Here is a 22456-nt window from a genome sequence, read left to right as displayed (position 1 = left end):
ATAAAGACCAAAGTTCTTAGTCAAGGCTATTCTTGAAAAACCAGCTCCATTCTTCTATAAAGCAGCTTAACCAACACTGGTATCAACTGGTTGGACAATAAATGAATGCCTTCTTATTGTGTTGCATGAAGTATCTGATAATTGTATCTGTTCTTCTAAGATGAGGAATCGGCCCAGAGCTGGTTTGTGCACGCTGGTAAAGTCTATCAGAATTTCGGGTATTAACTGAGTCTGGAGAAATTTCCTGTCTTTTTGACCCTCTAGGCCCTTCAAGTATTGCCCTGGAATACTCTGTGTCGCTGCCAGATAAGCCAGCTGAGTTTGAACAATACCCTGGCTCACCAAATCAGTTATAATTTCAGATAAATTGCTATGGATGCATTTCATAGGCCCAGTCACCTGCGGTTTAAGAACCAAAAATCAAAAGTGAAAAATAACTCTTTGTCTGCGATGGACTTTTCTGCTTAATGCAAGGGAAAAGCCCATGTCTTTGCTATGTAGACCCACCATCCCATTTGAACTCATTGCTTGAATTTGCTTTAACTAGATTTGTGATTGTCTGACAAAAGACGATCCAACAAAGATCTTTGTCTTGGCAACGCCCGCCTTCCAGTAACAAAAATGATAAACAAAATTAAATGTTTCTGCTTAGAATGTATTCCATGTCTACCATACCTTCGGCTTGGGCCATTATCGGCCCCTCGCCAGTTTTAAACTTGTTCAGCTTACTTGTTCAAAGCCAGCCAATCACATATTTATTTCCCATTCATATACCTTTTTTGAATAATTCAGCAAAAATTGCCAAACTTTTTTGTAGAAAACTTTGCCGTTCTGACATTTTGTGGTTGTTTCATACCCATGTTTACTACATGGTTATAACATGTAGCTCTCACTTATCAGAATTCAATAATAAAGGCCAACAACGTAGGATCATGAATATTAAAAAAAAAAGTAGGATCATAAATATTTAAAAAAATTGCTGGCTTGACAGACTTCAACACCAGATCGGGCGCAGAGCCCTGCAAATCTGAAAGCCGCCGCCCGCAGGGGTCTTTGTTGACAAGTATTCGTAGAATTGACCTATCGCCGTTTGCGAGTTAGCCACGCCCCTTAGTCCACCCTATGCAGTTTTTGTACACTAAGTCTCAGATTTTGCGTGTTCCGCGTCCATTTGTATATCATGAAATTGGAGAATGTTTTACTAAAAAGGCGGCGATGAGTCGTGACTCCTGTGTCCTTTCTCTGAGGTAAGATGTAACCATAGTTCTATGATCTAACAAATATCTAGCAATGATCTTCTCCGCCGCGGCGAAGCTCGCCTTTCAGTCACCTGTGGTTTTAGAAAGAAAAAAAAATGATTAACCAAATTTACTTTTTCTGCTTAGAATGTTTTTCATGTCTACCATGCCTTCGACTTGGGTCATTATCGGCCCCGGCTGGTTTCAAACGTAGCCTACTTGTTTAAGACCGGCCAATCACTTGCCAAAATTGCCAACATTTTTTGTAGAAAACTTTGTCGTTCTGACATTTTGTGTTTTTTTCCTACCCATGTTGACAGGCCACGGTAGAATTACCTTGTTTCTGCCTCAACATTAGTAAGAGAATGCAAACAACCCAAACCAGACTGTCCAAACAATATTGCCATTGGTCATACTCAAAATTTTGATGTCTGGTCCAACAGACATATGATTTATAGTTTCTTAGATCCCGATGTTTTACAAGATTGTGACCGACTGGTCCGAAGCACCATCCTTATGGTCCTAGAGAAGATATGAAGGGGTGACACCTGAAATTCTTTTTCCTAATTTGCATATATCATAAATGTCTGCTGTATTTACTTATTTGTTTCCATATTTGGGTATATTTATATATTACTTTTTTTTTAAAGTGTAATGTTGGGATCCTACTGACATATCTTTACTTGATTAACATTTTCTAAAGCATTTAGAATTCCCAAGGCGCTATTGATCACTAGCATCTTGGGCCAAGCCCATGCTAACTTTAATGGACCTGTTCGACTCAATCATGAGCCTACCTGCATGCTGTGTCCATGATTGTGCTCATCGTTGCTTGGTAAACAAATGTAGTAACGACGTTCCCATCTGGGTGGGGAGCACCTCTTTCACCAATGTTTGTCCTAATGTCCGTGCTCACGCAGCGCTGGCTTGTTTCCCGTCTTCAGGCTCTGGGGTCAACCTTTTAGCCTAATTTCGCTATAAGTTTTGTTATTTTTTTTATGGAAACCTAGGGGCTTAATCTGGTTAATTAATGTTCAATAAAATATTATTCCTGCCTTCTTGGCATTCTAGGCCCTTCAGGTATCGCCCTCGAATCCTCTCTTTGTAGAACTATAATAATTTCTGTTCAATACAATATAATTAATATAATTAATATAAATAATGTTTAGGTAAGAAATGGTATCAACTGGAAATTACCTTAAAGATATTTGAAGTTACAGTCGACTCCCGTTATAACGAGGTCCGATGGACTTTCACAATACTGTCGTTATAGCAGGAACCTCGCTAAAAAGAGAGCCAGACGTTCCCAGATATTATCTGGGCGATCTTGGTCTTGGGCTGGATCTTGGTCTTGAGTGTGGGCTGGATCTTGGGCTTCGTCTTGATCTTGAACTTGTGGTTGTGGTGCTTGAACTGGCTCGAAACCTGCTTTACGAAAGCAGTTGGCGATACAATCTTGCTTGACGGCTCCCCACGCTGTGTGAACCATATTGATGGCCTGCAAGACGTTGATGGGCTGAGGTGTTTCCCCGGCGTCGTAGGCATTGAGAAGACTCTGTAGCAGCTTGCGACGGTAATGAACCTTCATGTTCATTATCACACCTTGGTCCATAGGCTGGAGCTGTGATGTAGTGTTCGGTGGCAGGAACTGAAGAGTGATGGAGTTCAGGTGGGGGACTTTAGGATGCGCTGCGCAGTTGTCTACGAAAAGAAGAACTTTCCGTTTCTGCCTGGTGAACTTCTTGTCTAGACGGCGAACCCACTCAGTGAATAGATCAGATACATGTACCATCCACGCCTTGCGGTTGGCACGGTAGCTGACTGGTAGATATATCACGTTCTTGAAGCAGCGAGGTTTCTTGAATTTTCCGATGAGGAGGGGTTTCAGCTTCTCTGTGCCATCCATGTTAGCACAAAGCGTGACGGTGATGCGCTCCTTGCTCTGCTTACCGCCATGGCATTGCTCTCCCCTGAAAGCCATAGTTTTATCGGGGGTGAGTCGATAAAACAGGCCAGTCTCATCGGCGTTGAAGATGTCCCTCAGTCCAACAAAGATCTTTGTCTTGGCAACGCCCGCCTTCCAGTAACAAAAATGATCAACAAAATTAAATGTTTCTGCTACGAATGTTTTTCATGTCTACCATACCTTCGGCTTGTGCCATTATCGGCCCCTCGCCAGTTTTAAAGAGAGCCTACTTGTTCAAAGCATATTTATTTCTCATTCATATACCTTTTTTGAATAATTCAGCAAAAATTGCCAAACTTTTTTGTAGAAAACTTTGCCGTTCTGACATTATGTGTTTATTTCATACCCATGTTTACTACATGGTTATAACGTGTAGCTCTCACTTTAATATCAGAATTCAATAATAAAGGCCAACAACGTAGGATCATGAATATTAAAAAAAAAACGTAGGATCATAAATATTTAAAAAAATAGCTGGCTTGACAGACTTCGACACCAGATCGGGCGCAGAGCCCTGCAAATCTAAAAGCCGCCGCGCGCAGGGGTCTTTGTTGACAAGTATTCGTAAAATTGACCTATCGCCGTTTGCAAGTAAGCCACGCCCCTTAGACAACCCTATGGAGTTTTTGTACACTAAGTCTCAGATTTTGCGTGTTCCGCGTCCATTTGTATATCATGACATTGGAGAATATTTTACTAAAAAGGCGGAGATGAGGTGTGACTCCTGTGTCCTTTCTCTGAGGTAAGATGTAGCTAACAAATTAGATCTAGCAATGATCTCCGCCGCGGCGAAGCTCGCCTTTCAATCACCTGTGGTTTTAGAAAGAAAACAAAAATGATTAACAAAATTTACTTTTTCTGCTTAGAATGTTTTTCATGTCTACCATGCCTTCGGCTTGGGCCATTATCAGCCCCGGCCAGTTCCAAACGTAGCCTACTCATGGGCGTCGCCAGAATTTTTTCTAGAGGGGGGCAAAAAAAAAATTTGCCAAAAAATGCTTGTATTTCTCAACACATTCTCGATTTATCAATTTTAGAGGGGGGCAGGGACATTTTGCCCCCTCCCAACTCATTAAATTTACACCACTTTGTCTTCGCGCCTCTTTTTCTTTTCTTTTTTTTTCTTTTATTTTTCTTCCTTTTTTTTTTTTTTTTTTTTTTTTTTTTGCTTTTCCAGGGGGGGGGGGGCAAGTGCCCCCCCTTGCCCCCCCCCTCGCGACGCCCATGAGCCTACTTGTTTAAAACCGGCCAATCACTTGCCAAAATTGCCAACGTTTTTTGTAGAAAACTCAGTCGTTCTAACATTTTGTGTTTTTTCCTACCCATGTTGACGGGCCATGGTAGAATGACCTTGTTTCTGCCTCAACATTAGTAAGAGAATGCAAACAACCCAAACCAGACTGTCCAAACAATATTGCCATTGGTCATACTCAAAATATTGATGTCTGGTCCAACAAGATTGTGACTGACTGGTCCGAAGCACCATCCTTATGGCCCTAGAGAAGATATGAAGGGGTGACACCTGAAATTCTTTTAGTCTGCTGTATTTACATATTTGTTTCCATATTTGGGTATATTACTTTTGGGATCCTACTGACATATCTTTACTTGATTAACATTTTCTAAAGCGTTTAGAATTCCCAAGGCGCTTTTGATCACTAGCATCTTGGGCCAAGTCCATGCTAACTTTAACAGACCTGTTTGATTCAATCATGACCCTACCTGCATGCTGTGTCCATGATTGTGCTCGTCGCGTTGCTCGTTCCCATCTGGGGAGCACCCCGTTTGCCATTGTTGCCTTGATGTTCTGGCTGACGTGGCGCTGGCTTGTTTCCCGTCTTCAGGCTCTGGGGTCAACCTTTTACCCTGTGATCATCAAAACAATGCAATGTTTTTTTCTCAAAACAAATCTTCAATTTTTTGTTGTTGCTCAAAGTCCCTTTTCATGTCAAGTGTGTCATCTGGAAACAACACCCAACCTCTCAGTCTGCTCTGTGTAATGGGTGTCCATGATGCCATTATTATTTTGGGGCAAGTTCCATACCAGGAACCAGAGCCTTGGAGGGGGGAGGGGGCTGAAGTAAGTAGGTTTAAATGCATGTAAAAACGTGGGTTTCTTCTTTTTGAACCACCCTGTATAGGTTTGAATGAAAGGTTAATTCAATACAGTTTCACGACTTAATCATGATCCTACCCATCTTACTGTGCAGCTGTGGGATTGTGCTCCGAGTTACTGGGAAATCGGATGTATATCCTCTTCTCCCATTTTGGCAACACACCTGTTTTGGAGACCTCCTGAATCTCCCTACTAACCCTCTGTTGTTGAATGGGACAGCGTTGTCGTCCTGTATCAACCTTTTTTCCAAAAAACTAGTTATTTATTCCCAAAAAGCCAAGATGAATACACAACGATAGGGTCAGGAGACAAAGATGTACCTAAGGCCAAAAAAAAAAATATTCGGTCTCTGGTCAGACCAAGGTTCTGAAATGGACGCGGCCACGCGGCTTTTTTTTTTTTCTTCAAGCTTGGATTGTACAGACAAGGTGGGGTACTATTTTGCTTTTTTGGTGTCCTCATGTACATTGGTGTCCTCCATAATTTGCCTTGGTGCTTTTGATCATTTGCCTTGGTGCAATTTCCCATTCCTTGGTGTTCTTTGGTAAAAAAAAATTTAGGAGGTGCGGAAATAGAGGGCGCTGTTCGAGCTACCGCGGAACATTTTGGAAAAAAAAAAGATCGACGAGCATGCTTAAAATCGACGCGCGCGCTGACCAGAGACCAACTTATTTTTTTTTTGGCCTAATATCTATTAATTATGAGGCCGGCCTTTTTGTTAAATGGTGTAGGAGTTAAGGATTTTTTAAATGCAATTGCTCGATCGTCACTACATTGAAAGAGTGTTCACAACGTAGGTAAAAGTATTAGGTTCCTCACTGGCCTCTCTCTAACTAAAAAATATAGGTGGGGACCAATATAATTATGCCATTTAGGAGGGAATGGGGAGGGGCAAGTAAGAGGGTTTCCATTCTCTTAACATAAGAATTATTTTTCACTGGATATTTCCACAAACATTAGTCAACATGATATTTTTTAATAAATCATGCATAATTCAGAATACTTTTATTTGTGTGAGTGAATGTGGGAGGTGATACGAGTACTGACATCCGAGTAAAGGTTGTCGATGACCGAAGTAAAATGGTCCGGAATATTGTGCCTATTGAAGAATCTAGTAATCGAGCTGTGATGAACCGAGTCGAAAGCTTTCGATAAGTCAAGGAGCATTACGTAGTACGATTTATTATCATGCCTGTACTTAGATATAAGCTGCTCGAGCATGGAGATATTCTCGAGACAACCATCGAGGGGGATGAACGCTTTCTGTCTACGGTTGAGATTAGTAGCGTCCGTGAGTCTAGTATTGAGAACACGAGCGTACAACCTCAGGAGGTAGGACCCTATAGTGATCGGCCGCCATTTCGAGATATTCGACGGGTCTACCCCTCCTTTTGGGATGAGGATGCTAAACAGAGCAGCTAGATCGCTCGGGTCGACTCTGTTAACGTCCTTAATGAATCCTATCGGGGCCAGCGGCTCCACTCTTCTTCATCTTGCTCAGGGCAATAGCAACCTCGCCCGGTGCTATGGGGTAAAGAATACCCACGAGATCCAAATCATCGTCCAAGGGCTTGGACTCAAGTTTGACATGATGCTTTCTCGGTTCTTCAGGATGGTTGCCAGGGTACTTGAAACAATCCCGTACTGATGCGCAACATCAGCCTTCTTGAGTCCGGCATCAACAGCCCTACTCAATTTCTATTCATTCACCATTTCCACAATTCCAATCAATCAAACTCCATGAAATTATTTATACACACATTACATAATTCACATAACAATATCAAAATTTAACTTATAAATTTGTCAGACCAGTTTCATACGGTGAACAGGGTTAGTGATGTCCAGGTATAGAACTCTTTCTGTCAGTTTTACTAGGAAGCTTACCTCTAGTACCGGGGCTAATCCCATCTGGGATAAAATACGTCTTTTCTTTGTGTATATAAGATTTTATTGCAGCTCTTCTCTCGAAATCTTTTTGGATGTCCAGCGCGTCGCTCGTTTACTTTGTCCAACCTCCTATTCGCATCGACTGCGTTCCATAATTCTGACTGCATTGTGTATTTGCATCAACCTCTTGTACGGTAGCTGGACTAATCCCATCTGGGGTAAAATAAGTCTTCTCCTTCTCTATATGAAATTTTATTCCACCTCTTCTCTCGAAGTCTTTTTTTGATATCTAGAGCATCGGTCGTGAAAGACGTCCACCCTTACAATCTATTTGCATCAACATATTCAAAAGTTCTGACTTCTGAATCAAGCAAAATAAATTAAAAGCAAAAGACAAAACTTTAATTTGCAAATGTACTCAATTTCTACTCATTCACCATTTCCACAATTCCAATCAATCAAACTCCATGAAATGAGTTATACACACATCACATAATTCACATTACAACATCAAAATTATACATGTACAATAATTTTTCAGACCACTTTCATAGGGTGATCAGGGTTATGATGTCCAGGTATGTAACTCTTGCCGTCAGCTTTAATAGGAAGCTTACCTCGAGTACCGGGGCTAATCCCATCTGGGATGAAATAGGTCTTATCCTTATGAATGTTAAAGTTCATCCCAGCATTCCTCTCGAAACAGTTCTTGATCTCCAGTGCATCCCCGGTGTACAGTGTCCATCCCCTATTCGCATCTACTGGGTTCCACAATTCCGACTCCATGGTTATGCGCATTTTTTCAGACCAGTTTCATAGGGTGAACAGGGTTAGCGATGTCCAGGTATGTAACTCTTGCCATCAGATTTACTAGTAAGGTATTTAATAAACAGATGCAATCACTCAAATCCAAAAGTAAACTAATTGTTCAATCTTAAATTTAAATTTTAATTAATTTTCCATTTCTATAAAAAATTATGGTTAAATACATCAATATTCAATCTTCAAAGGTCTGATCCCTTTTCAGCAAACTGCTACGCTTGGAATTGGTGCAGTTATTCCTTTACATACAGCAGACCCATCCTTGCAAGCTACAGGCAGCCATGATCTTGAAAAAGTACAGGCACGGACATTGGCCGATAGCTTCTGCTTGCTATTAGGAGAAAGTTGAACTAAGAAGCCTACCTCTCCTACTCGGGTACTTATCAAGTTACGGAATTTTAAACGTAACCACCGTTTTAAAGTTCTTTCCACCGATCAAAAAAAAGGTGTTCGTTCTTTCAGCAAAACGAAAACAATTCACAAACATATCACTGTGTGATTTGTTTTAATTTTGCTGAACCTTTTTGTGATGAGTGGACGGAACTTTAAAACGGTGGTTGTGTTTGATATTCTGTAACTTGAAAAGTACATGGGTAATTTGAATGATTCTTGTACTAAAAGAAAGCTTATGAATAAGGCTTTCATATCCTAGATTTTGAAAGTGTTACAGAGAACTTCACTAAAACAATGGTCCAAACATTTGGGTTTTTTTTTACTCACCCTGTGTAGTATCTTACCTCTCTCCTTCTGCCGAGACGGCAGTTGAATTGCCGTCTGCTGGCAATGATGAAGGGTACCTGGGAAGGAGGCACCACGTCGCCCACATCGCTGAACCTGATCCTGCTTCTGAGAGCTAGAAATGGAATCAAGGAAAATGTGACGTATTAACACTGGGCAAAGATGCAGACAGGGCCTTGAGTACTAAAAACCATGCAAAACGAAATCAGGCCAACTTTACTTACTCTTTGGCTGACGAAATCCTCCACAAATTTCATGAGGCAAAGACAAGGTCCTCAGTATTTCACTAGCCAGGTTTGAAGTCTCAATAGCAAGGGCAGATCCAGAACGCATTTTTTTTGGCCGGGGGGGGGGGGGGGGGGGGGGTGGGGGGGGTGACAAAGCAATTATCCCCGGAAAAAAGGGGTGCAAAATTTACGTCATGGGGTTCGGGGCCTGCTGAAGGGGCCCCGAATTTTTCATTTCTTTTCCAGAGTTCGCTTAGTTCCAATTTAGGAAAGTGGACATTATGGTATTTTCCCTGAACAAATCCTTCACAGAACAGCAACTCATCAGTAGACCCAAAACGCAAATATAGCATTCCATACATCACAGTTTATCCCTGCAGTGACCTACCAGCCACCAGAAACGATAACGTCCTATAAAAAGGTCAAATTTAGCAGGGAAAATAATGAAATATTTACTGAGAAAACACTTTTTTCAGACCAGTCTCATAGGGTTTTGTGCACAGGGTGAAAAGTGATGTCCAGGTATGGAATTCTTTCCGTCAAATTGACTAGGAAGCTTACCTCTTCTGTGGGCGTTTACCCCATCCGGATTGAAGTAGACTTTTGTTTTATGTATATGAAATTGATTCCCAGTGTGCCTTTCAAACCCCCTTATTACTTCCCATATTTCATTTATGGTACCCACCCACCCTCTATCGCTCCCAATTGCATGCCAGTAGTTCTCCATTGCTCTGTAATTCTCCATCATGTTTGACTATGTGGGGTGCAGCTGACCTTCACTCTGCTTATATAGCATGCTCTGCATCGTTATTGGTTCCTCGGGGTTGCATGCATGTTTGTGTCGTCATCAGTACCTCTATAGGAAGACGCGACATTGTTGCAATAATTATGGTCGCCCTTAAAGGGATGTATCTTTTTGTCTTTAGTACCTCTATTGAGAGGATGCATGTTTGTGTTGCAGTTTTGTTGGCTGCGGGACTAGTTTGCTCCTTTAAACCTCTCGGGCTAGAGCGCCCCCCTTGGCAAACAATAGTCCCTTGTTCGACACGGTAGTTCACGCCTCTCATGACATTCCTAAGATTCTCAGATGGCATCATTGTACTAATCATTCAGGTGTAACATAGTACCCCTCAACTCTCGTGACAATCCAAAGATGCTCCGATGATATTCCTAATCACTCAGGTGTGAAGTCTCATGCCATCACGTGTCTACCGCCACTTCAGGTCGCTGCGCACGAGTGTCACTGACGATTGCCCATTATTTGCCTTGTCAATATCCACCTTTACGTGCCTAAGTCGAAATCAGATTAAACCAAGTTTGATCCCGCATCTCTGCTCGAGAAATTTAAAGGTTATTTCGATTTGAAATTCAGGGACATTTCGAAGTCCCAAGATGACACTGTCTTAAAGGAGCTAAGGAACAAGCTAGAGGTAATAGAACTTACTAAACCCGGCAACATAGCCCAGTTTGAGTTTTCCGGGAAACTAGATAGATCATTCGCAATAACTTCAAAAACCGACACCGAATCCGCGACATCCAAGAAGCACATCAAGTGCTGATTTCCGAGTGAACAAACCAGTGGTGGCGCTACGGTGGGGGGGGGGGGGGGGGGGGGGGGTGGGGGGGGGGCATGGCCGAGCATTTCCCCCAAAGTTACTTGCCCCCCCCCCGCCAGTTTTCTCTTAAAGATTCAGATTCAAAAAATGTGGACACATTTGGGCCGATGAAAGCATTATAAACATTGGTACAAAACACGCCACAAAATGTTTCATAATGTTCAGAACAAGAATGAAAGCTGTTTTGTTTGATAGCTAAGCACTTTTAGATATCAATAGAGATATACTTTAAGAGCGATTTTAGATCAGACTAAAGAGCGGCGAAAAAAGTGCGGAGGGGGCGTGGGCATCAACCCCTCCTTTTCCACTTCGCTGATATATAACGCAACTTCACGGTAAAGGAGAAAATGAAACCAGTTTTTAAAGTCTAGGAGCAAAGAGATTAAGATGAAGGTGGAGTCGGTACCAACAAGGTCTTGTCAGCTTAGACATACGAGAGAAACTTGGAAATGGATTGCTCCCTATTGGGAATGGCGGGCAACCTTCTAATATTACCAGCGCTGTGAACATTCTTACAAAATATAACAAGCAACTGTATCCAGGAATTCCTGATCCTATTGAAACTATTCAAGTTTGCTTCTGTTTTTATGTCTCATTATGGTAAAAGGTTGACACAGGATGATAGCGAAGTGAGACACAGCAGGCGGAGATACAGCAAGGAGATACAGCAAACGTCGCAATAGAGTGTCCTGCCAAAGGGCCTCCTCAACTTCTTTATAATTAGCAGTGCAAAATCTCTTTCATGAGGGTTCAAACTTTGAAGACTCAAGTTTGACATGATGCTTTCTCGGTTCTTCAGGATGGTTGCCAGGGTACTTGAAACAATCCCGTACTGATACGCAACATCAGCCTTCTTGATTCCGGCATCAACAGCCCTACTCAATTTCTATTCATTCACTATCCCCACAATTCCATTCAATCAAACTACATGAAATTATTCAACACACATTGCATAATTCACATAACAACATCAAAAATAAACTTATAAATTTTTCAGACCAGTTTCATACGGTGAACAGGGTTAGTGATGTTCAGGTATAGAACTCTTTCCGTCAGTTTTACTAGGAAGCTTACCTCTAGTACCGGGGCTAATCCCATCTGGGGTAAAATACATCTTTTCTTTGTGTATATAAGATTTTATTGCAGCTCAATATGTCCAAGATGTCCAGTGCGTCGCTCGTATACTCTGTCCAACCCCTATTCGCATCGACTGCGTTCCATAATTCTGACTGCATGGTGTATTTGCATCAACCTCTTGTACAGTAGCTGGACTATAATCCCATCTGGGGTAAAATAAATCTTTTCCTTCTCTACATGAAATTTTATTCCACCTCTTCTCTTGAAATCTTTTTTGATATCTAGAGCATCGGTCGTGAAAGACGTCCACCCTTACAATCTATTTGCATCGACATATTCAAAAGTTCTGACTTCTGAATCAAGCAAAATAAATTAAAAGCAGACGACAAAACTTTAATTTGCAAATCTACTCAATTTCTATTCATTCACCATTTCCACAGTTCCAAACAATCAAACTCCATGAAATTAGTTATACACACATCACATAATTCACATTACAACATCAAAATTAAAGTTGTACAATAATTTTTCAGACCACTTTCATAGGGTGAACAGGGTTAGTGATGTCCAGGTATGTAACTCTTTCTGTCGGATTTACTAGGAAGCTTACCTCTTGTAGCTGGGCTAACCCCATTTGGGGTAAAATACACCTTTTCCTTGTGTCTATAAAACTTGATTCCCGTTCTCCTCTCAAAATCGTTTTTCAAATCAATTGCATCTGCGGAGAATGACGTCCACCCTCGCAAGTTTCCATCGATACAATTCCAAAGTTCCGACTCCATGACTATGCTTGCACAGGGGTGCACTGTGCTTATATAGCATGTTTTGTATCATTAACTACTTCCTCTGGGGGTGGGGTTGCATTTATTTCAGACCAGTTTCATAGGGTGATCAGGGTTATGATGTCCAGGTATAAAACTCTTTCCGTCAGCTTTAATAGGAAGCTTACCTCTTGTAGCTGGACTAATCCCATCTGGGATGAAATAGGTCTTATCCTTATGAATGTTATATTTCATCCCAGCAGTCCTCTCGAAACAGTTCTTGATTTCCAGTGCGTCCCCGGTGTACAGTGTCCATCCACTATTATCATTTACTGGGTTCCACAATTCCGACTCCATGGTTATGCGTACACGCGGCGCACTGTGCTTATATAGCATGTTCTGTATCATTAATTACTTCTTCGTGGAGCGGGATTGCATTTTTTCAGACCAGTTTCATAGGGTGAACAGGGTTAGCGATGTCCAGGTATGTAACTCTTGCCATCAGATTCACTAAGCTATTTAATAAACAGATGCAATCACTCAAATCCAAAAGCAAAATTATTGTTCAAATTTAAATTTCAATTAATTTTCCATTTCTATAAAAAATCATGGTTAAATACATCAATCTTAAATCTTCAAAGGTCTGATCCCTTTTCAGCAAACTGCTACGCTTGGAATTGGTGCAGTTATTCCTTTACATACAGCAGACCCATCCTTGCAAGCTACAGGCAGCCATGATCTTGAAAAAGTACAGGCACGGACATTGGCCGATAGCTTCTGCTTGCTATTATGAAAAAGTTGAACTTAAGTAGCTTACCTCTCCTTGCAGGACTCACTCCATATGCTGGAGTGAAATATCTCTTTTCTGTGTGTACTGAATTTTATTTCCTTTCCTTTCCTCATTTTATTTTTTTATACGTTGATTCTCTTTGGATGATTTATGACCACACAAACATGCATACCTCTCAATAGAGGTACTGCTCAAAGTCCCTTTTTTGTGTCAAGTGTGTCGCCTGGACACATTTAGCAAGATCACATCAACAAAAATAAAATCATCAATAAAATGTCTTTGGCGATTTTTGCTGAATTACACAAAAAAGGTATTTATGAATAAGGGAATAAATGTGTGCTCCGGAGGTTTTTATCACTCTGTTTAATACCGCTTAGAGTCTGGGTGCTGATAATTACCCGAGCCGGAGGCGAGGGTAATTATCAGCACCCAGACTCTAAGCGGTATTAAACAGAGTGATAAATACCGACCGAGCACATATTTATTCCCATTCATAAATACCTTATCTGTAAAAAAATATCAAATAATTCGTTCAAAAAATCCCGATTTTGTTCAACAAGTTCACTTCATGCTTTTTGAAACATCCCTCTAGCAAAATAATGGAGTGTTCAGCTGGCGAGTAAGATGTAAACAACCCTTTTATGGAGATTGACGCGCGCGTAACATGTTCTGCGCGATGTCACGCAGAACGCACCTGGGGCGTTGCGTTTTGAATTTAGAACTATAAAATTCTGACTCGCTTGTAGTGTTGCGCATGCCTACGTGAGGATTGTGAACGTTCAACCAATGAAACGGTAAGAGGCACTGGATTTTTAGGAGTCCACATTTTATTGTGACACTGGAAAAGTGTTTAAGACCAGCTAGCCATGTCTTTATCATCCGTTTAATACCGGCCACGTGACGGGCTCTCGACCAATAGGAATAGCTAAACTGTCTGAGGTATTTATGAATGGGAAATAAATATGTGATTGGCCAGTTTTAAATAAGTAGGCTACGTTTAAAACCAGCTAGGGGCTGATAATGACCCGAGCCGAAGACATGGTAGACATGAAAACATTCTCAGCAGAAAAAGTCAATTTTGTTTATTTTTTTTCCCTAAAACAAACAATAAGGCCTTACATTCTGTTGAGTTCGACTGGACAAACCAATCAAATATAGCTTGTTTTGCCTAAGTTTGTTAGGCTTTGCAAAGATGCATTTCCCTTGCCGTTTATCAAATATACTGAGTTAAGTATGGACTGATCTTGTTGAGACATTGTACATGTAAATGCATATGTAGCACGCAGTGAATGGTGTAGGACATGAACATATATGTATTATTCAATAGTCGCCTAGAATATATGCTAGTGGTATGCATCATTGAGTTCATTTTGTGGATGAAAGACAAAGTAAATGACCATCACTCGCGGGAGGACACACCCAAGTTCCATGACCACAACTCGGGAAGGACTGAACCATGATCTGAATATCCGGCCAGAACAAACTAAACTTTTAACTGAAGTTTGTTAAAGTAGCCTTTCCCTTAAATGCTGCTTATCAAATTTACGTATTAAACATGTTCCCCAAAGACCCCAAATTATCTTTTCCTCTGTCTGATGTCTGCAGTCTTAGACAGTGTCTTTGTTGTGGACACAACATATGAGATATCAGTCACTGAGATTTATCCTTCGCCTGACAAAGTCAGCATTAATTCAAACAAGTGAGCGTACACAATAAACTCTGGCCGCCTTGCATGAAAGCCTTGCATGAAATGATTGTTCATATTAGCCTTTGCCTCGGTCTCTCGTGAAAGTCACATGTATGCTGCAAATTGGCCAAATTAACAAATAGCAAAACTTATTTTGGTCAATTTTCAGCTCATATCATTTTCGCTTGGGATCATGGCGGCCAGGCTCAAAACGCACAATCGTTAATGCAAGATTTTCATGCCTTTTCGCCTTTTTTGTTTCCTAGTAGGTCCGAGTGAAAGAGATCGCCTGGACTGAGCCATGGAGTCAGAACTGTGGAATCGGATGGATGGGATTAATCCAGCTAGAAGAGGTAAACTTCCCAGTAATCTGACGGATTACTAAATCTGACGGATCTGCCTGTGTACAGGCATCATGCATAACCATGGACGAAACAGCAAAATGTCTCCATCTGGAGTTTGGAAGGAGAGGAGAAAGAGGAAGAGGAAGCCCTACGAAACAAAAAAGAGAAAACAAACTAGCCGTGTGGCGGTATAGGGAAGTAAGTATACTATTCTTCATATCTATTCGCTCACACAAATGGAAGTATTCTGAATTATTCATGACTTATGTAAAAACAAGTATGTTGTGTCATTTCCTTGTTTCTCGTAACAGTCAGAACACAATGACTATGCCTCTAAAGAAGGGAAAGAGGCCAAAGAAGCCAAAAAAAGAGAAGAAAACAAACTAACCATTTTAAAGGCCCATTATTTATAATTCAAAAGTGTTTTTTTTATGCCCCGCGGCGAAGCCGAAGGGGCATACTGTTTCCGCCTTGTCCTTCCGTGGGTGGGTGTGTGGGTGGGTGTGTGGGTGGGTGTGTGGGTGAGTTTGTCTTACATACGCAGTGTGGACTTCCGAACAAAAGACGTCCACATAATGTAGGTAGCACCGACGTTGTGTGGACTTACCCCACGTCCACACAGTGTTTCCCCATTTCTGGAAAACAGGTTTAGAGGCATTTTTGGGTTAGGTTTATCTGTAGCAGAATGAAGAGAAACACTAAAGGGAATCATAGAAAAAAAATTGGGTTGAAAGAGTTTTCACAGTTTGAGAAAAATGAGTTTTTTTCACTGGTTTTTCTTAACTACACGAAAGCAATGGAAAGTCCACACTAGTCATGTGAAACAAGTATGGGTGGGTGTGTGGGTGGGTGGGTGTGTGTGTGTGTCCGGACAAATCTTGTCAGCGCGATAACTTGAGAAATACTTAACATATGAACTTCAAATTTGGTTTGTGGATTGTTCTTGGTAATCCTAAGAAGCCTTTTGCATTTGGGGCCAAAAGGCCAAAGGTCAAGTTCACAGTGGCTAAAACAATAGAAATCTTGTCAGCGCGATAACTTGAGAAATACTTAACATATGAACTTCAAATTTGGTTTGTGGATTGTTTTTGGCAATCCTAAGAAGCCTTTTGCATTTGGGGCCAAAAGGCCTAAGGTCAAGTTCACAGTGGCTAAAACAATAGAAATCTTGTCAGCGCGATAACTTGAAAAATACTTTACATGTGAACTTCAAATTTGGTTTGTGGATTGTTCTTGGCAATCCTAAGAAGCCTATTGCATTTGGGGCCAAAAGGCCTAAGGGTCAAGTTCACAGTGGCTAAAACAATAGAAATCATGTATTTATTCTGAGATTATAGGGATTAGGGATTAATTCATATAAAACCTACAGAAGACACTAATGCTGTCAATGAATGTTCCATGTGACCAAGGTACATGTAAGTTGATGTTAAAAGAGTGGTGTTATGTCATGGGAACTGTCACCGTTGCGGGGCATTTGTGTTTGTAAACACACCTGACTTGTTTAAATATAAATCATGTTGTGTGCGTGAATTGTCATTGAAGATATTGTGTACTACAGTTGTTGAAAGTTGTAAAAACAAGTATTCTGTGTCATTTCAGCATGACAGCCGAGAAAAAGAAGAAAAATAAGGTGCGCCACAAGACGCCCTATGAGAAAAGACGAAACCAGCATAAACTCAAAATGCAAAGATACCGAGAACTAAGTCTAATATTCACTCACACAAATGGAAGTATGATTTATTAAAAATATAATGTTGACTTATGTTTGTGCAAATATCCAGTGAAAAATAATTCTTATATTAAGAGAATGGAAACCCTCTTACTTGCCCCTCCCCATTCCCTCCAATATAACATAATTATATTGGTCCCCACCCATACATTTTAGTTGGAGAGAGGCAAGTGGGAACCTAATACTTTTACCTACGTTGTGAACACTCTTTCAAAGTAGTGACAATCAAGCAATTGCATTTAAAAAATCCTAAACTCCTACAACATTTATCAAAAAGGCCGGCCTCGTCATTAATAGATATTAGGTACATCTTTGTCTCCTGACTATCATTGTGTATTCATCTTGGCTTTTTGGGAGTAAATAACCAGTTTTTTTATCTGTCTCATTATGGAAAAAAGGTTGATACAGGATGTCGACGCTGTCCCATTCAGCAACGGAGAGTTAGCAGGGAGATTCGGGAGGTCTCCAAAACGGGTGTGCTGCCAAAGTGGGAAAAGAGGATATGCATAAATGGATATATGCAATCCATTTCCCAGTAACTCGGAGCACAATCCCACAACTGCACGGTAAGATGACTAGGATCATGATTAAGTTGTGAAACTGTATTGAATTAACCTTTCCTTCAAACCTATACAGGCTGGTTCAAAAAGAAGAACCCACGTTTTTACATGAACTTAACCCTACTTACTTCAGGACAAAAACAGAAAAGATTCCGGTTCCTGGTATGGAGCTTGCCCAAAAATAATAATGGCGTCGTCGAAGCCCATTACACAGAGCAGACTGAGAGATTGGGTATTGTTTCCAGACGCCACACTTGACATGAGAAGGGACTTTGAGCAACAACAAAAAATTGAAGATTTGTTTTGAGAAAAAAACATTCCATTGTTTTGACGATCACAGGGCCGGGCAAGCACTTTTAAACTCTCAACCTCAAATTAAACTACGATGTAATATACGTATGTGGGCATTTTTACGTCATTGAACCAGGAAAATGGTTGATTTGTTGATTTGATTGCTAATCGCTTAGTGTTTTTATTGATTGGTCCATAGGGTGATCTCCAATCAGGGAAGAAGGGATGTTCAGCCGCTATTATCATGAAGGAGGTCATTCAATTCATCGAGAACAAGGTGATTAAAAGGTGTTCTATCACATTGCATTGTACTCTTTCAACCTTGTCCCCAAGGCTTACTTTTTTTCAACCTCGTTTCCACTTCATGATATTATAGTAACTCCTGGTTGGAAGCTTTCCTGATTCGGCACAGCAATAGCTTTTCCATTCATAAATACCTTTTTTTTGGTGTAATTCTGCAAAAATCGCCTAAGTTTTATTTTAAGTAAACTTTGCCGTTCTGACATTTTGTGTTTTTTTTTACCCTACCAATGCTCACGGGTCTCTGAGAATAACCTTGTTTCTGCCTCAATATTAATAAGAGAATGCAATCAACCCAAACCAGACTAACCAATCGATATCGCCATTGTGGTCATCCTCAAAATTGTGACGTCCAGTCCGACAACACTGGATTAGTCAGGTTGCTTATTAAATCTGATATTGTTTTACCAAATTGTGACCGCCTGGTCTGAATTAGCATCAAACTGCCCTGAAGTGCAATTTGGGGCATTTCCTGGTCACATTCTGACTGATTGAATCAAATTTGCTTGTGTTTTTAATGATACAGAACATGCTATATAAGCACAGTGCGCCGCGTGTATGCACAACCATGGAGTCGGAATTATGGAACGCAGTCGATGCGAATAGGGGTTGGACACAGTACACCACACGCGCTGGAGATCAAGCACTGTTTCGAGAGGACTGCTGGGATGAAATATAACATTCATAAAGATAAGACCTATTTCATCCCAGATGGGATTAGTCCAGCTACAGAGGTAAGCTTCCTAGTAAAGGTGACGGAAAGAGTTTTATACCTGGACATCATAACCCTGATCACCCTATGAAACTGGTCTGAAAAAAATGCAACCCCACCCCCAGAGGAAGTAAATAATGAAACAAAACATGCTATATAAGCACAGTGCACCCCTGTGCAAGCATAGTCATGGAGTCAGAACTTTGGAATTGTATCGATGGAAACTTGCGAGGGTGGACGTCATTCTCCGCAGATGCAATTGATTTGAACATACATTAGGCAAGGCAGATGCGTGCGCATTACACAACCAATAGCAAGTACCCTAGACGTTGTTCTGACAGGTTCGTGGGTGATATTGGTTGGTCGTGATAGCGCCCTCTCGCGGTGGCCGTGGTTACGCGGTGGCGGGTTATCGGCGTAGCAAACAAGAACAGCGTCTATAGCCCCAAGACTAGGGATCACACACTCAAGTGCCATGACCAGTAGATTTGCAAATTAAAGTTTTGTCTCCTGCTTTTAATTTTTTTTACTTGATTGTCGATATACAATATTTAAAATGCTTTTAGTAACATTTTCCTCAAATTGATTTCATTGCTAGCCTGGACCTGGCAGCTGAAGAAGCTGTGGTACCTTATGATGGCGTCCCACTTATATTCACGAGCAGAAACCAGGACAACTGTTACTGCTCCAGAGAAAAGTACTAGTGGAATTCTGAGTGAATAAATCAATGTACACGCAATTCCATCAGGTCAGGAGCCCACTTCTAAAATAAGTAATGTTTTCGTTTACCATGTTTACAGTGTGCAGGTTATTTTCTCATGATCGATCAGTTTAACAGCAGTGTTTACCTACTGGTAGCTGTGTGTTAAAGCTACAGTCCATCATTTGCAGCAATCCAAAAAGGAACTGATGTAATTATTGTTGAAAAGCATATCTTGGTTGAAAGATAGTAGGGGAACTAAACTCCCTGTGAAATATAAGGCCTTTCGAAAGAAATGCCTTTCCACCAATGCGTCTAAATTAAATTTAATGGAAAAGGTATTGATTACTGAATGCATGAACCACCTGCCACAGTCTGCCTTGGAATGTAAGGGGAAAACGATCAACCTTACAACAAAGATAATTTAAAAAGTAACTCAACACAAGCCATGACCTGATTATGTATATGGGTCACTACTGAGGAAACAATAGCTGATAAATGTGGATTAAATTTTTTCTTTTCTTTTTTTGTGTGTGGATTTCCCCAGATTATTGATGCGAGGGTAACTCCACAATCGAGCTAGTGTTTCCTAGCCGTCACTGTTCGCAACTTTGATCTACAGCCTCCACTCATGCCAGACTTATCATGAAAAGAGATAACTCTGGTATTTTCAGCTCTTGCACTAAGTTTATTTATACACCTATAATTTGAAGTAAAACTAAAAACAAATAAACAGAAATAAAGAACAAATAAAGGAAATTCATTGCTAACAATGTTTCAAGTAATTAAAAAGCCCTTAGTTTTAAAGGGAATGTACAACATTTGCTTTTGCTGCAATTTTCAGATATAAATGTATTTGGAGGATTAGTGTATGTAATAGCAAATATTGTTCAACTGATTTGTGTCACTTTTGGGCTTGTAGATGCTGGAAAAACCAAGAAAACCAATCATGTCTTGTAGTCTGGTTCCCTGACCCCACTTAAGATGAAATGGAGCAATTTTAGAATTTTGGGAATTGTAAGGTCAGAGAATCAGTCTAGCAGACTTGTACCCCTTCACAAGTGTGTAATCAGTTGCAAAGAAAATGCAGAATCACTACATATGAACAATTAGGAGCAGTTTAGCATGTAAACATGTTTACAAAATGTACGAGAAAGTGTTTAGAATTGTGTTTACTTGCTAAACACACTTTCCTGTAGACGAGGCAAATATCCACACAGAGGCAATTAATTAGGCTATATACCTTTGTCCTTATGCCTAAAATTGAAAACTTGGTCCCATGGTCAATTTGACCTCTATTGGAAATTTACTCATAATCTGTCAAAAATGATCAGATTTGGACATTTTACGTCTCGTTTGTAAGTGGACAGGTGTATCTTTCAAACCATACAAATATTATTTTATTGGTTACACATTCTACGTCTGGTATTCTGTTGAATTTTGTTTGCATTTTTTATTATACACCCTGTATAATGCAACTAAACACCCTATTTATATTTAGTTTTGAGCATTGGTAATGAAAATACATGTACAGCAGATGTTTTTAAAAAATGTATGTCATTGAGATATGTAATTATTTTTTGGAGCAAGGCTTATACAAAGTATCTGCAGAAAATTGCTCTTTTTGAGGAGTAATAGCCTAAAATAAGGAGTAAGTAAAGTTTGAAGAATAAAAAAAATACAAAAAGATTTGAAAATTATGAGAGTTCACGTGCACATCTATTCTGTAATTCAGTGTAATTGAACTTATGAGTCGTGCAGGTATGATGCATTTCAGATTTTTGTCTGAAGTCAGACTTTTTTATTTGAAAGGAAGATAACTAGTATAAATGATTAAGCATTTTCAGACATTTCGTAAACTTTCAGCCATTTTTTCAATTGACAATCTCATCCATGGAGTCTTGTTTGCAAGAATTAAACAACTGTTTTGTCCAAGAATTTTGTTTCTCGATTTGTTTCAAAAGATAAGAATGAAAAGCAATGTAAAACAAATACACCTTTACAAGGAATTTGTTCAACAATTATAAAATTATTCAACAAGTTTGTATGCACCCCGTATGGGAATCGATTTCTCACTTCCTTCAGCTATTGCAGTGTTTTACTTTAAGAGCTTATTAATCGCTAAAGATAAATAGGCGAAGTGGTCCGCGCGCATGCGAACACGACATATAGGTCACTCTCAGCCACAGAGAAATTAAAGTTTTGCGTTTCTCGGAGTGACCTATCTGGATGGGTTGCTGTTCGCGCGCATGAAATATGAAGAATTAATTTTCACGAAGTGACATGGATTTGCCGCCTAATTTTCACCTGGTATTGATGAGTTTTTAACGCCGAGCACAAAATCTTAAACTTTAAAATGAACTATGAAATGTAGCTTTTGTTCATCGGTTCGGGACCACATCTCTTAAAAACATTTTAATGAAAGTCTGTTACAAACGAAATTTGGGTTCGGTGTTCTCCTCGAAATTTGACGTTTCCCGGGAAAACCTCATAATTATGACGACCAAAACTGCACAATACCATCTGTCGTGAAGTATTTATTTGTTAACAATTTTGAAACAATTATATCTCACATAAGGAGTAGTTTTGCTTACAGTTTTATGAATATTTCCGTTTTAGATGTCATGCAAAAAAAATCGTACTTATAAGCAAGTCCGCTCAGTGCATTTTGGACTAGAGCTCAGAACATGTCGTTTATCCTTGTGAGTAGGATCCGTGCCTATATGCTGCATACTAAGTCAGGTCACGTTGTTTCCTGTTTTTTGAAGGAAAAAAAACCTATTTACGGCAAGATAGGTTTAAACAAATGCGCAGTTGTTAGATGTGAGTTATAAATTCAAGTAATCGATGTGTAGTTGTTGGTCCTTGAAAGCGCTATATGTTCTTGTTATT

General features: G+C 40.2%; 1 protein-coding gene and 2 long non-coding RNA genes across 3 annotated transcripts; 2 read left to right on the top strand and 1 right to left on the bottom strand.

The window, feature by feature from the left end:
- Nucleotides 1–2206: 2206 nt before the first annotated feature.
- On the bottom strand, nt 2207–3266 carry LOC119728771 (tigger transposable element-derived protein 6-like). The gene has a single exon (XM_038201150.1). The coding sequence runs from the start codon at nt 3217–3219 to the stop codon at nt 2506–2508; it is 714 nt and encodes a 237-aa protein (XP_038057078.1). The 5' UTR covers nt 3220–3266; the 3' UTR covers nt 2207–2505.
- Nucleotides 3267–16815: 13549 nt separating this feature from the next.
- On the top strand, nt 16816–18739 carry LOC119727236. The gene is made up of 3 exons (XR_005270925.1): nt 16816–17567; nt 18052–18129; nt 18679–18739. It is a non-coding gene; the product is annotated as an uncharacterized LOC119727236 (long non-coding RNA).
- Nucleotides 18740–18790: 51 nt separating this feature from the next.
- LOC119727235 lies at nt 18791–20464 on the top strand. Its single transcript, XR_005270924.1, has 3 exons — nt 18791–18886; nt 19463–19612; nt 20112–20464. It is a non-coding gene; the product is annotated as an uncharacterized LOC119727235 (long non-coding RNA).
- The last annotated feature ends 1992 nt before the right edge of the window (nt 20465–22456 follow it).

The sequence above is a fragment of the Patiria miniata genome, unplaced genomic scaffold, assembly GCF_015706575.1.
Source record: "Patiria miniata isolate m_02_andy unplaced genomic scaffold, ASM1570657v1 HiC_scaffold_20, whole genome shotgun sequence".
NCBI lineage: Eukaryota > Metazoa > Echinodermata > Asteroidea > Valvatida > Asterinidae > Patiria > Patiria miniata.
Note: the sequence above shows the minus strand (reverse complement) of the source record. Positions and strands in the feature narration are given on the sequence as shown.